Raw genomic sequence first — 13,638 nt, 5'->3', positions numbered from 1 at the left:
CACTCAAAGCGTGAACAAAAATGAAAAGAGGGAGAATAGATTGCAGAAAAGTTTCATAAACAAACTTTTTCAAAAATTTATGATCTCAAATTCCTAATTTTCTTTCTAGTAATCTGCATTTCCCCCCCTGCTGACAAAGATGCAATTATGTTCAAGTGGTTCTTTTAGTTGTATATATATATATACATATATATATATATATATATATATATATATATATATATCACAAAGTATACAAATATATTGCTCAAATTCTTTCTTTACATTCTAGATGGAGTTGTATACAATGTTTAAGGAACACATTTACTGGTATCAGATAACTATTTTATCATCAACCACATTTTTTAAGAAAGGATAGAAACTCATCATTTAAGGAAAGATATTTGGTTTTTCTGTGTCCTAGAAGGATTATTTAAATCATTATAGAATCTGATAAAAGAAATGGATAAACCTAATCCTGTAACTAAGTTTCACCTGCAGTTTCACCTTTGAGAAGGTAGAAAAGTAAAACAGAAGAAAACAAAAATATCTTATCAATAGCAACACTAAACACTGAAAGAATAAATATACATTAATTCTATTTCAATACATCATATGGATTATTTACTGCTTAATTTAAAACACCCATATTTTTACATAGTAGGCTACCACTGTGGTTTAAATTTTTCTTAAGAGTTAGAAAAATGCAAATCTGTAAACAGAAATTCTCAACTATAAGAGGAACTTATATCCACACTGTTGCCACCTTTGCCAAAACACATTCATAATAAAGCATCACCTTTGGGAGCACCGGGCACCCTTCCAGTTTCTCAGAGAAACTTGAAATATTATGAAACTTCATTTTTTATTATTCTTTCTTTCCACTTTTTATAATTTTGCATAGCCAAAGTCATATTTAAAGGATGTTTCTATACTCACCTCCTTGAACGAAAATTAGTTTCATGGGCAGAGTTGGCAAAATTGAGGTAATGAAAGTGGACATGTACGCCCCTGAGGGGAACTCACAGGGGTGCACGCGAAGCCTCACTGCACTGTTATGTGGCACCAATGACAGAATCCTTGGATTTATAATAAAAAACCAAAAGACAAACACACGCGCATGCGCACAACAATCCTCAACTACGGGGGAAATATTTAAGGTGAGTATGCAAGAAATAGAACTTGTCTTATAAAACCATGAACTTTCCCAAAGTAATTTTTATATATTTTATCAGCATTTAAAGAAACATACCCATAAATAATCCTACTGAATAATCATTTTAAAAGTAGCAGGGGTTTTCTTTTGAAAAGGGGAGTATTCTGGGATATTTTAATGTACTAAGATACAAAACTTATTTTTTTATAACCATCACTAACATATTTTTTAATAATATCCAAACAGATATCTTTATTTTAACATATAGTTTTACCAATTTTCAGAAATAGCATATTTGTGGTATAAGTTATTAGCAAATAAAACTGGTTCAGAAATTTTTATAGTATATATTATTTCTGTTTTAGTTTCTTAAGCAAATTTAGTGAACTAAAGCCTGAAAAATTTGGAATGAGTTAAAAACAGATTTCAAGTAGATATTCATTTACAAATTAAACTGTGGAGATTTACTTTAAAGTGCTATCACTCTATATTGTTATGCAGGCACTTTAAAAATAATTGTATCATTTCCTACCATCTAATTGTATGCTTTTAAATTTACACAAGTAAATTACAACAAGTACAAACAGGCATGATTGAGAGAAGAGTTGTGGAAAAGACTTTATGCCAAAATAAATATATTTTAAAAAGTAAAGCTCATGTATAAAATTATCCTCACATTTTTGGCATAGAGATGTAACACTGAAGATGTTAATAAAATATTTAATAGGACCGAAACACACACACACACTGGCTCAAAAAAAAATCTGTGTGTGTGTGTGTGTGAGAGAGAGAGAAAGAGAGAGAGAGAGATTTGAGAGAGATTATTTACACTATGGGCATTGCAGGCTTGAAAGAGCAAAGGAAATGGAATCAAAGTAAAATATTAATAATAAGGATTCAGGAGGGCAGCTGTCTGAATCCTCCTTTAGTGCCTAAAACCACCTGAAGTTCTCACAAAGTTTTTCGAAAGGATCGGTTCATAAACATTGTCTCAACAGAGTATTTTCACTTCAGGAACTTTCCAAGTTTCGGGATCAGGACTGCCCTGCTCTAAAGGGAGCCAAAGCATTGTTTCAGGATTGTATCAGCCGCTGTGCTTTTCGTTCTAATTAGTGGTTAATTAATTTTACTTACACCTTCATCAAAATTTGGACTCTTCCTATGACACACTACTATTCTGTCCGAAGCAAAAGGAAACTTGTCAGCCCACTGCTCTCAAACATGCAAGGCAACGCAAAGAGAGATTTTGGTGATGCTGGTTGTGGTAAGGAAAAAAAGAGAGAGAGTTAAAATAATCATTATTTTCAGCAATCCTTGCCCTGGCCACTGCAGTCATTGTTTCTGAAACACTATCCTCACCAGTTAAGTATAAATACAAGATGTAACTCCCTAGGGGTCTGTCCCCAAAGAACAATTTTCACCAGAACCTAACTCCAACAGAACACATACTTTCACACGAACTCGCGAGCACGCACACGCCAGGCTTTACCTGTTTTTATGCCGAGTCTTGAGCAGGTTTCTTCCAAAGGGAGCCATGGTCGCCTGGCAAGTGAACAGCAAGGGCCTGGCCCCCAAGTTATGTGAGGGTGGGGGGTAGGGGTGTGCGGATTTCGGCGGGGCGGGGTGCGGGGTGCGGGGTGCGGGGTGCAGGGTGCAGGGCTGGAAGCTTCCCCCCCTCCTCGGAGGTTCCCGGCTTTCAGCTCATTAGCAGCAGGCTGAGAGAGTGGCTGGAAGTTGTGCAACTCGCTGCTTAACTTTGAACTGCGGGGTGGTTGTGGCTGCTGCGCCTTTGGAGACCTGCCCAGCTTCAGCCTAGAAGAAAGCATTTGGAAGCAGGAAAAGAAAAAAATAAAAAGAGGCAGAGGAAGGGAGGGGGCCCCTATTGTGTTCTGTACTTATTTGCAGACTTGCTAAACTTTAAGAAGTGCCAGCGCCACGGGCGTGTTCGTGCCTATGGAATGGGAATTCCACGCCATTCGGAAAACCCCCTCCTCCTTTCCACACCCCGCCACACAGGGCGCGCTGAGCACCGACAGGAAAGCGTTCAGAGCAAAGGCCCCCACCCCCTGCAGCTCCATCTGAAAATAATCTGATCCTGGCCGGTTGGAGTGAGGGCCCCCAGCTCTGCCTACGGTTTCACCCCAAATTCCCCTGCCCGGGGTGCTGGCAGCGCCCCCACCCTCCCGGAGGGGGAGCGGAGCTGGAGACGGGGCCAGGGGGTCACCGCCCGCGGGGAGCCAGCCCCGGGCAGGACCCGGGGGCTCCCCCTCCAGGCCGCCACCCCCTTCACGTTCATCTTCCAAAAGGTCACGCACCGAAGGGCTCTGATCCCAGCACTGGCCCAAGAGCCGGTCGAGGTTTGGGGTCCGACTTTCGAAGCTTTTACGCGGGCCCCCGGCCCATCTTGGGCATTCGCTGCGCCTTTGGGGGCCTGGGAGTTTGCAGGAGGACCCCACCGTTTGTTCCCGCCGCTAGCTGAACTAGTGAAGTGACAGCGCGCGCCTGGGGACCTCAGGGAACTGGACCCGTGCAGCCGGGGTCAGGCGTCTCCGCGTCCCGCTCCGGCTCGAACCCGCGACCCTGGCGGAGCTGGACGGGGGCTGCGGTGCCGGCTCCCTGCCCGGCGCCCCCGCGCGCCCCTGAGCCCCAGATGCCTGGGGAAAGCGCTGCAGGCGGGCAAAGGCCTGCAGAGTTATCCCGGGACGTGTTTCCCTAGGATTTCGCCCCCTAATCTCCCTCCCTCCCACCCCTCCCGCCCCTCCCCACGCGATGCCTCTAACCAGGGGTTCTGCGGCCAAGGGAGGCAGGGAAAAGAAGCCCAAGGCTGCGGGGGGCTCCCTCTGAGTCACGCTTCAGGCTACCGGGTCTCTGGGCCTTGGAGAGAACTTGAGGGTTCACACTTTCTGTGGGAGCTCTACACCCATCCCCAACATCAAACAAAACAAAAGAAAGTGATCTCAAAAGTTACTATTCTTTTATATGCACTGATTTATTCAGGATTCTACAGTTCAAAAAAAATTTCTTCCCAATATCTACTATCATAATTCTCCAGTCCTCTATATTGTATATTTCTATATATATACATATACGTAATTTATATAATATTTAATATTATATAAATTATATAATATTTAAAATGTGCTATTTATTGTTTGTAATTGTACTTATTGTATGTAAACCACATATGTCTGTGAATATATATATATGTATATATATATATATATATATATATCCCCAATTGTTACAAATTAGAAAACATAATAATAGCCAGTGCTTTAATTCAATTACCTTTCTCCCAGTCCCGGAAGGTAGGGCAGTTTACAGAAATAAACCCATCTTTTTTGTTGTTGTTAATTCTCATCTAAGGATATTTTTTTCCATTGATTTATTTTTAGGGAGTGGAAGGGAGGGAAGGGGTGGTGAGGGAAAGTGGGAGGGAGACAGAGACAACATGTGAGAGAGACACATCTATTGGTTGCCTCCCACAGGGGGCCTGACCAGGGAAGGATCTAGCCTGTAACCCAGGTAGGGGCCCTTGACAGGGAACTGAACCCACTCCCCTTCTGCAGGGGCCAATGCTCTAACTCCGGGCCACCAGGGCCAGGACAATACACCCATCTTTTAAATGATCTATGATAATAGTACCAAAGAAAACCTTTAAAACACCAAAACTTGTAATGACATATTTTGTTTTACATGCTTATGTTTACATATATATTTGTTGAAAGACCAGAGGGCTCATATCACAGTATTGGCATAGGAACCAGAGAGGTTCCTACTCTCTCTCTCTCTCTCTCTCTCTCTCTCTATATATATATATATATATATATATATATATACACACATACATATATGTGTGTTTGTGTGTGTGTGTATAATCACATACACACTTTGCATGCAACATAAATAACATAACCTTGAGTATACATCAATTTCAGTTCTTGATTTCTTTTTTTACAAGCACATCACAAAAAATGATTTAAACCATTATGGAAGATCACCCAGTTATTCTAAGTTGTTCTAAACACAATCCCATAAAGCTATACTGTTTACTTATTAATATAATGCTTGCAGTCAATTTTTAAAGAATTTTGCATTTACAAATGTCCTGTTTCCTGTAGTTTCGGTTCCCCACCCTTATAAGATTATTTGTATATGTAGCTTTCATATAAAACATTTTTCAATGAAAGAGTTTTAATGGAACAAGAGGAAACAACGTAACATCTTTATTAGTATAATCTTATGTTGAGTTTCAAGTGAGCACAAATGAGTCTCATTTATGATGTTGTTCTTCCTCACATAAAATATTCTATTAATACTGTTCATGACAAGCTCTTTCATGTGTAAGAATTAAAACACAAGGTTAATGTCCCTCAGGTATTAAAAGCTAAAAGAAGTCACAACATGGGCACTAATATCCAAATAGAAAAATAAGCAAATAATAATTTTAAAAGAAAATAACAAAACCATGTTTTTTTTAAAAATCAACTTTACTAGTAACCAGATATCATATAGGTAAATTGAAATGAGATTTCATTTTGTATCTACCAAATTGACTGATTTTTAAAATGATGAAGCTCAACTCTGTCAATATGGTGGTCAGAGTGTACTACTCTACATGATTAGTACAGATTGACACATATATGTATTTGGTTATATACATCAATAACCTCCAAAATATTTAAATTCTTTTATACAAGTTTATTCTCATTAGACTTTTTTTCCAAAGAAATAATCAGAGTTTCACTAAAGATTTGTGTTTATTGATATTCATTTGAGAACTAAATAAAACATTGCATACAAGTGTTGACACAAAGTATTAGACAAAGTACTATGTTTTTTTAACAGGGAAGATAGGGAACAGAGTAGTAGAAAAAATTATTTCAACTTAAAAATATGGCAAACTAATGACTGCATGTCTTTTCAATGATATAGTGGAGCATTTCATAATAGTTCCTCCCAAAGATCATTCACTTCTCTGGAAGAAGGTAGTTTTTTAAACTTACTTTTTACTATTAGTTAGGCCCATACTCTGAAAAATTAGATGTTAAATTGGGAAAAATGTCCTGGCCAGTTTTGCTCAGTGGTTAGAGCGTTGGCCCTCAGACTGAAGGGTCGAGGGTTTGATTCCTGTCAAGGGCAAGTACCTCAGTTGCAGGCTTGATCTCCAGCCCCTGTTGGGGCACGTGCTGGAAGCAACCAATCTCAATCAAAGTGTTTCTCTCACATCTATGTTTCTCTCTCTCTGTCTCTCCCCCTCCCTTCCATTCTCTCTAAAAAAAAATCAATGGAAAAAAATAGGATTAACAGCAACAAAAACACACACACACAGAAGAGTGAGTAGCAAATAAATTACAGTATTTTTTTTCAGGAGCAATACAAATGATTTTTGTCTAGTAGAAAGATAACTAAAAAAGGCTTTGGTTTTTATTGCCCTATGGGACATCACCAATTTTATGTCTAACTTAATTTTATTTCAGCATTCTTTATTTAATTTACTAAATATATATAGTAGTCTTTCCTATCTTCTTTTGGACCAGCTTTATACTTCTGCTGGATCCCTCATTAATAAATTAAGCCAATCTTTGATACCTGCCGATTATATATTTGTATGAGATTCATACATTTCACATTTTTGAAAATTATACTTTTTTAAAAAAATGTTCATCTGAGGACATTTTTTCCATTGCTTTTCTGGGAGAGTCGGAGGGGGAGAGAGAGTGAGAGAGAGCGAGAGAGGGAAACATGGATGTGAGAGAGACATTCATTTGTTGCCTCCTACACCCACCCTGACCAGGGCCAGGGATCGAGCCTGCAACCCAGGTACCCGCCGTTGGCCAGAATCAAACACAGGACCCTTCAGTCCGTGGGCTGACGCTCTAACCACTGAGCCAAATCGGCTGGGGCAAAACTATACTTTTAAAAATTCAGAATGCATCAGTTCTTTTCTAAACCAATAGGAAATCTTCATAGAAGAAAGTTTTCATACAATCTCTACCTTTCCTTAAAGATAAAATGTGTAAAATAAGTTTTGGTGGTAGAATAGTGTTCTTTTGCTTATCTATGAGTATGAAGCTCAACCAAAGTAGATAGGTAGTATTTCCCTATATATTTAAATGAATATGAAAAATCAACATGTAAATGGCACATTGCATTTGATAATGAAAAAGTGAATATTTTTCTCAATCAAATGAAAATTATTTAATTCTGCTTGAGTTGATCTCAAAAGCTAAACCATGTTAAAATAATGTATTCTGAAAGGAAACAATGTTGTTTTGGGGGGCAACTCTGCTTTATTTATTTATTTATTTATTATTTATTTATTTTTAAAAAATATATCTTTATTGATTTCAGAGAGAGGAAAGGAGAGAGAGAGAGAGATGGAAACATCAATGATGAGAGAGTCGTTGATCGGCTGCCTTCCGCACGCCCCGACTGGGGATCGAGCCCGCAACCGGGGCATGTGCTCTGACCGGGAATCGAACCCTGATCGCCTGGATCCTAGGTTGATGCTCAACCTCTGAGCCACGCCCGGCTGGGCACTCTGCTTTATTTAGACCATCAAAAATAACATTTTACAGAATGGGAACCATAGCATTACACAACAAAGTATAGCTGTAAAATCTCAAACAAGTCAGCCGATGCTTTTATTTAGATCACTAAAAATAAAATTTCACAGAAAAGGAACTCTAACTAGCAAATATATAGCAACAAATTTCCTTTTGCCTTCAATATCAATTCCCTCTAAAATATTTTGGGACTACTTTGCAGTTTCCAAAGGAAATTAAATTTTGTTAGAGTTGTTCAGTATCATCATAAGAACAAATAACTAAAATATTTGGTTGTTGCTAACAACTCTAACATGTACTGAAACACCTACACACATTTTCCTAAACGTTTCCCTGGGAACATAGCTGCTCTTTTTCCCACTGTCACACATGACGTGTATACAGGCGCTAGGGTTAGATGTTGGAGACTGTGCAGGCACCAAGGAAGCCCTCCTTAACAGAAATAACTACAGTATGTAACAACTCAAATAACTGGGCACCCCTGGGTGGTCATCGAATCTCCCACCATCTCCCCAGTTCTCCACTGGGGACCTAGAAAGCAAAGCCAGGCAGAGAGGCTGTTCTTCCAGAGCCATGGAAACTTTAATAAATCGCCATGGGACTCAGTGCTGCAGTGTGCCTCCCAGGCAGCCACACAGGCAGACTCTGGGAAGATGCCTGAAGGAGTTCTCGGAAAGAGATCAAAGTGCTGCAATAAAACCTTCAGGTCCTTCTCAGAAAAGCACATCTTTCCGAGGATTTCTGGAACTTTCACAAACAATCGCAGCAAATGTTGTGCCCCATAAATGTAACAGGGTGGAGGCAACTGGTCACTTGGAGGGTAACTGTCAGGTACAAGTTCCCAGGAGAGGACCTCATTTATTTTATTAGTTCTTCTGCCTTCAAAGCGGGCAAACACGGCACTCCCCTCCTTGGTAGGGGTCACAGGAACAGGTGGGTCTGATCTGCTGTGCACAGGCGTCTTCTTTCCTAGGTGCAGGAGCAGCTTGAATATGCTGGCTGACGTGTCCTGCTGCTGGCGCTTGGGCTGAGGCGAGGCCCTGCTCTCAGCCAGCCTGTCGCTGTTGGCAGAGTGGCATCACTCAGAGACTGAAAGGCTTCTAGCTCAGCTTTGCAACTTTTGGGGGTGGCTGGTTCACCTGTGGTGGTTTGACTCTCTGTGGACTAAGGGGTAGATGGATTCAACATCCTCCTGGTTCTTATTAGTTAGTGTCTGTGGTACTTTCTTTAATTGGAAGGAAAAAAATGGACAGTGTCACATTTTCATACTGAACTTGTTCATACGGATACAATAAAACCAGGGGGAGAATGTAGTCAAGGGTTATCCTTAATCCACCCACCGTCTCCTTACAAAGATCAGCGTTCTCTTACGCTGGGATATAGTGCACATTCAGGTTGGCATGTGACGGCCTGACAATGACGAGGCCCCTCATTGCCCGAAAAGGCTGCATCTGTAGCAAAAGGCTTCAGGTAGGATTCCAAAAGAGTTATGATGTTCGTCTGCCTAGAAGTTTGCCTACCGCTTTCCTCCTGCTGATAAGTAACAGTCGCCTCCGGCTTCTTTCAGGGATGCCTGGAGCCATCGCTCTCTCCCATCTCCCTTTCTGTGTGCAGCTCCAGCTCTTCCTTCACTTCAGTCTTCTCTTCAGTGTCACCTTCTTCACTTATTGCTTCACCTTTCCCTTCACTACTGTCATCTGAGGAAGTGCTTATTGAGTTCTCAGCATTTTCATCTTTTTCTTCAATGGGGAGGCTTTTAAAGAAAGAATTGACACCAGGCAACTGCAGCACATCTTTCTTCTGGTGCTTAGGCGAGCTAAAGGTTTTCTTGTCAGTTTACGCTGTGATCTCCGATTTTCATCGGTGTCCCCGAGAATATGATCTTCAGCTGCCCATCCATCCCAGCTTCTATTCCAGCCACTAAAATGGATCAGATATTCTGGGATCTTTCTGCCTTTTACCGTCTTTCCCAATAATAGCATCACCATCTGGGTGGGGAGCCCGCATGTCTCTCTGTGCAGGATGAGAGGAGATTTATGTAACGTCCCTGAGGGGCCCGTGAGCTGGAGGAAGCAGAAAACAATTTTTGAAGGAGGTATAACAAAGAAAATAAATGTATTAATTTTTGGTTTAGTTCACTTATGGAACCAACCTCTCTTTATATCAGGAAGTCCTTTTTTATATTTAATTTTTCCACTTTTATTGAGGTCTAATTGACATACTGCATCACTATAGAAGTTTAAGGTGTACAGCATGGTTAGAATTACATATAGTGCTAAATGAGAACCACAATATGTTTAGTTAGCATCCACCATTTCATATAGATACAATAAAAGAGAAAAGAAAAAAGAAAAAAATAGTTTTTCTTCTGATGAGAAGTCTTAGGATAGAGAACTCTTATGATGAGAACGCTTATGATTAAGAGAATGGCATTGTATACACACACACACACACACACACACACATATCATACAGCTGTGATAACTAGTCATTGCATCCCTAATACTTATTTCTCTTGTAACTGGAAGTGTGTACTTTCGACCACTTTCTTCAATTCTCCTTCCTTCCACTCCCCACCTCTGGAAACCACATTTAAGGCTTTTTATTATGTGAACTCTTCTGACTTTTAGCTTTAGAACATATGACTTTACTAAAAGACTAGCAGATATAGTACAGGGCTGAAGAGCATTAGTTTTGAAGCCATGTAGACTGGGATGCATATCATAGCTCTGCCACTTCCTAGTACAGATCTTGGATAAATTCCTTAACCTGAGTTTTCAGATCTGCAATATGAAGAACATAATAAAAATGTGTCCTAATTTTCCATTAAAAGTAAGTTTAAGAAGATTTTTTCTTTAAAAAATATTGTCTTGTACAGATGTGTTTTTTTCTTATTATTAAAAATTTACTCTTCACGTTTTAATGATAAAATTGGCTTACTGGTATAATTACATATGTGTCTGTGCTGGCAAAAGCCAGTGCTTCCCAGGGCCTGCATGAAAAGAGCAGCAGATCTGAGGTTCTAGATCTCTGATTATGCACAGTTACTTGAATCTGAGTTACTCTGTCACAATTTATGTAGTAATTTGTAAGGGAATAACATACTACACAGTTTGTTATAGGAAGTCAGTTTATCTGATTTACTCAAAACCCCATGCTTAATTAAGGAAAAAATAGCAAGATACAGAATCTGTTTTGTTTGGACAACAGAAAAGAACTCGCAAATAATTAACACTGGCCAGATGAGTGTGATCAAAGCCTGTATCAGAATCTTTGGACAATCATGATATAGCAAAAAGGCACCATGCAGAACAGAACTGTTCGTAGAAGAAGGTAGAAAACCTCAAAAAGGTTAAGAGAGTATAAAAAGTTAGACTGAATTCCAGAGTTGCTATTATTAGTGTTATTGTTATTATTATTCCAATGAGAATCTACCTTCTAAAGTTTTTTCCTGTCTCAAGTTTGCGAACTAATCTAGGAGATTTAAGCATGGAAGAAATAACTATCTTGAATGTTAGGAAAAGCCTGGAAACAGAGATTTTATTTCAGCTCTAGGATTCTATTGTGGCAATGTTCTTTTAATTTTCCAAAAAAGTTTAGAATGACACTCCTAAACTTTCATAGGACTTACATAATCTTGTCTAATTAGTCATCCAGCTTCAATAAGCTTTTAATTAATTAAACAGTATTTGAATAGCTGACTGGTTGGGTGTTGGCTAGATACCTGTGTCCTAAATAAAAGGCCAAATTTCTTCACTTTGTAACCAGGACTTATTAACTCTGAAGAGATAAAGTGACAAAACCCTATAAGGGTGGCTACTACGATAAATCGCTCAAATTCAAAGAAAGTGTTGTGAAACACAGGTAATTTAATAAAATTAAATGTATGCATATGGGTATATAAACACCCTCAAATAGACATTTACCTACTATGCTAAAAGAATCATATTATTATATTGTAGTGTTTTACACAAGGCATTTTGTATCTGATATCTCATTTGATCCCAATATAGTCAGCAGAAAAGAAAATATTATTTCAGCCCTGGCCAGTTGGTTGAGTGTAGTCCCATGCCCCGAGAGGAAGCTGGTTCGATCCCTGGATGGGGTCGTGTAGGAGACAGCTGGTCATGTATGTCTCTCTCTCATCAATGTTTTTCCCCCTCCTTCTCCCTTCCTCTCTCTCTATAAAATCAATAAAAACATATTTTTAAAAAGAAAAGAAAATATTTCAATTTTATGAATTAAAAATACAAGGGTAAGAGCCATGTGATGATTTAACTATTACTCAAAACAATGAAGTCTAACTGGAACCAAAGATAATTTTAGAGGAGGTAAAAAACATAGATGCCCTCTATTTAAAATCTCTCATTATATAAATGAAGAACATGAGACTCAGCGATAAATGCAGTTGCTCAAGGGAGTGTGTTAGCATGCAGGAGAAACAAGAACAGACCTTGTCGACTATGTTAATAACTCACATATAGCTTTGCAGTTAACATATAAAATAGAACAAAATAAAAATGTAGGGACGTGAGCAGACCTTAGAATTCATCCATGCAAGGACTCATTTTCCTGCTAAGGGCAGCAGAGAATAAATTAATTTCCAAACCACACAGTAGTAGGCTTGAAACACAATTCTCTCAATTCAGTATTATTTTGAAATTATATAACTAACTATATACGCTCATTCTACTTGGAAGCATCTAAATGATTTGGGTTTATTCTCATAGACTTAAATGACCTCTATGCTAGAGTTTATAAAAAAATAAAAATAAAGTAGTTTTAATCCAGTGACAAGAATCTTCATGACTCAGGAAGCACTAGCAGAATTTTCCTTGAGAAAAAGTAAGTTTTCTAAAGATATGTGATGTGCTCATTAGTAGAAATTTAGTCTTCAAGCTTTAACATGCCAAATACTAATAATAACTTTAAAATTCAAGAAGTCTCCTTTGACAAATATGGGATAGGTGAGGAAAGAACAACTGACACCATATGTTTCTAGTCTTAACTTTAAATAGCACTTTAGGTAGTTCAAGCCAAGCAAGGTTCGGCGCTGAGAACTGTTTACGAAGGTGTTGAGCAGGGAAACAAAGGCAGAACGCCAGGAAGAGGTGCCATGCTGCCCCCATGAACCAGCAACAGCTCCTCAGCTGCTGGGGAAACGTCTTGGGCCAACCACGCCTGTTAAAACTTCAGGCTGTGCACTCCAAAGCTGCTGGGTCAATATTTGTAAATCCCTCAGAACCTCCCACTTTCAAAACTTCTGCCCATATTTCTCAATGTCAGAAGTTCAGAGAAAGTTGGCACTTAAGCTCCTCGCTTGGCAAAGTGTCTCTGAAATAGGGTTTGCAGGCTTCTAACCTTATTGGCATGGTGAAAAATATAGAAGGATGTGGAGTTGAGAACAATTAAATCCTATACGATTTGACATTAGGTAGTTTGCCAATGTATAGCCAACTGGAAACTACAGAGACAAAAGACACACTTTCTGTGTATAAAGCAAGTGGAGGTAAAACAAAATTCAGGGACATGATACATAATGCCAAGGGAGAGCCGCTGAATGAAGGAAAGCTGGTGAATATGTTCTATCTTATGACTAAGGTAAATTAATGTACATATATACAACAGTGAGTGTTCAGGACTTGGTTCATACTGGCAATAGGAAACTCTCAGTCAATATTCCCTTAGGAAAAGATCGGTTCCTCTAAGAGAGTTTGAGAACTATTGCCATGTAATATATTCCTACTGACCTAGGCCATGAGTTCTGGAGTCTAACATATCTGAATCTGAATTTGACCTGTTACTTACTAGTGACAGTGGAACACTGAGTTATTTAAACTTTCTGACCCTTAATTTTCTACCTAACCTCCAAAGGATAGAATTCATACTTAATATGATGTTTTTTGAAAATTACATTAGGTAACATATACAGCA

The 13,638-nt window shown here is 39.1% G+C and overlaps 1 protein-coding gene and 1 pseudogene across 3 annotated transcripts in view; both read right to left on the bottom strand.

Annotated features, from left to right (window-relative positions):
• Positions 1-2,949, bottom strand: part of RASSF9 (Ras association domain family member 9) — a 30,342-nt gene extending 27,393 nt beyond the window's left edge. Inside the window, exon 1 of one of the 2 annotated variants that reach the window (XM_081129590.1) lies at positions 2,625-2,949. In XM_081129590.1, coding sequence (XP_080985716.1) covers positions 2,625-2,671 — 47 coding nt within the window. In that variant the 5' untranslated portion in view covers positions 2,672-2,949. The remainder of the gene's footprint in view (positions 1-2,624) is intronic. The other variant, XM_081129591.1, reaches the window with a different exon arrangement.
• Positions 2,950-8,286: 5,337 nt separating this feature from the next.
• On the bottom strand, positions 8,287-9,692 carry LOC308552511 (MSL complex subunit 3 pseudogene; annotated as a pseudogene). Its single transcript has one exon. The product of its transcript is annotated as an MSL complex subunit 3 pseudogene (transcript).
• Between the last annotated feature and the right edge of the window lie 3,946 nt (positions 9,693-13,638).

Source organism: Miniopterus schreibersii (assembly GCF_964146895.1).
Source record: "Miniopterus schreibersii genome assembly, chromosome: 2".
Lineage (NCBI taxonomy): Eukaryota > Metazoa > Chordata > Mammalia > Chiroptera > Miniopteridae > Miniopterus > Miniopterus schreibersii.
This window is presented reverse-complemented; position numbering and strand designations above follow the sequence as displayed.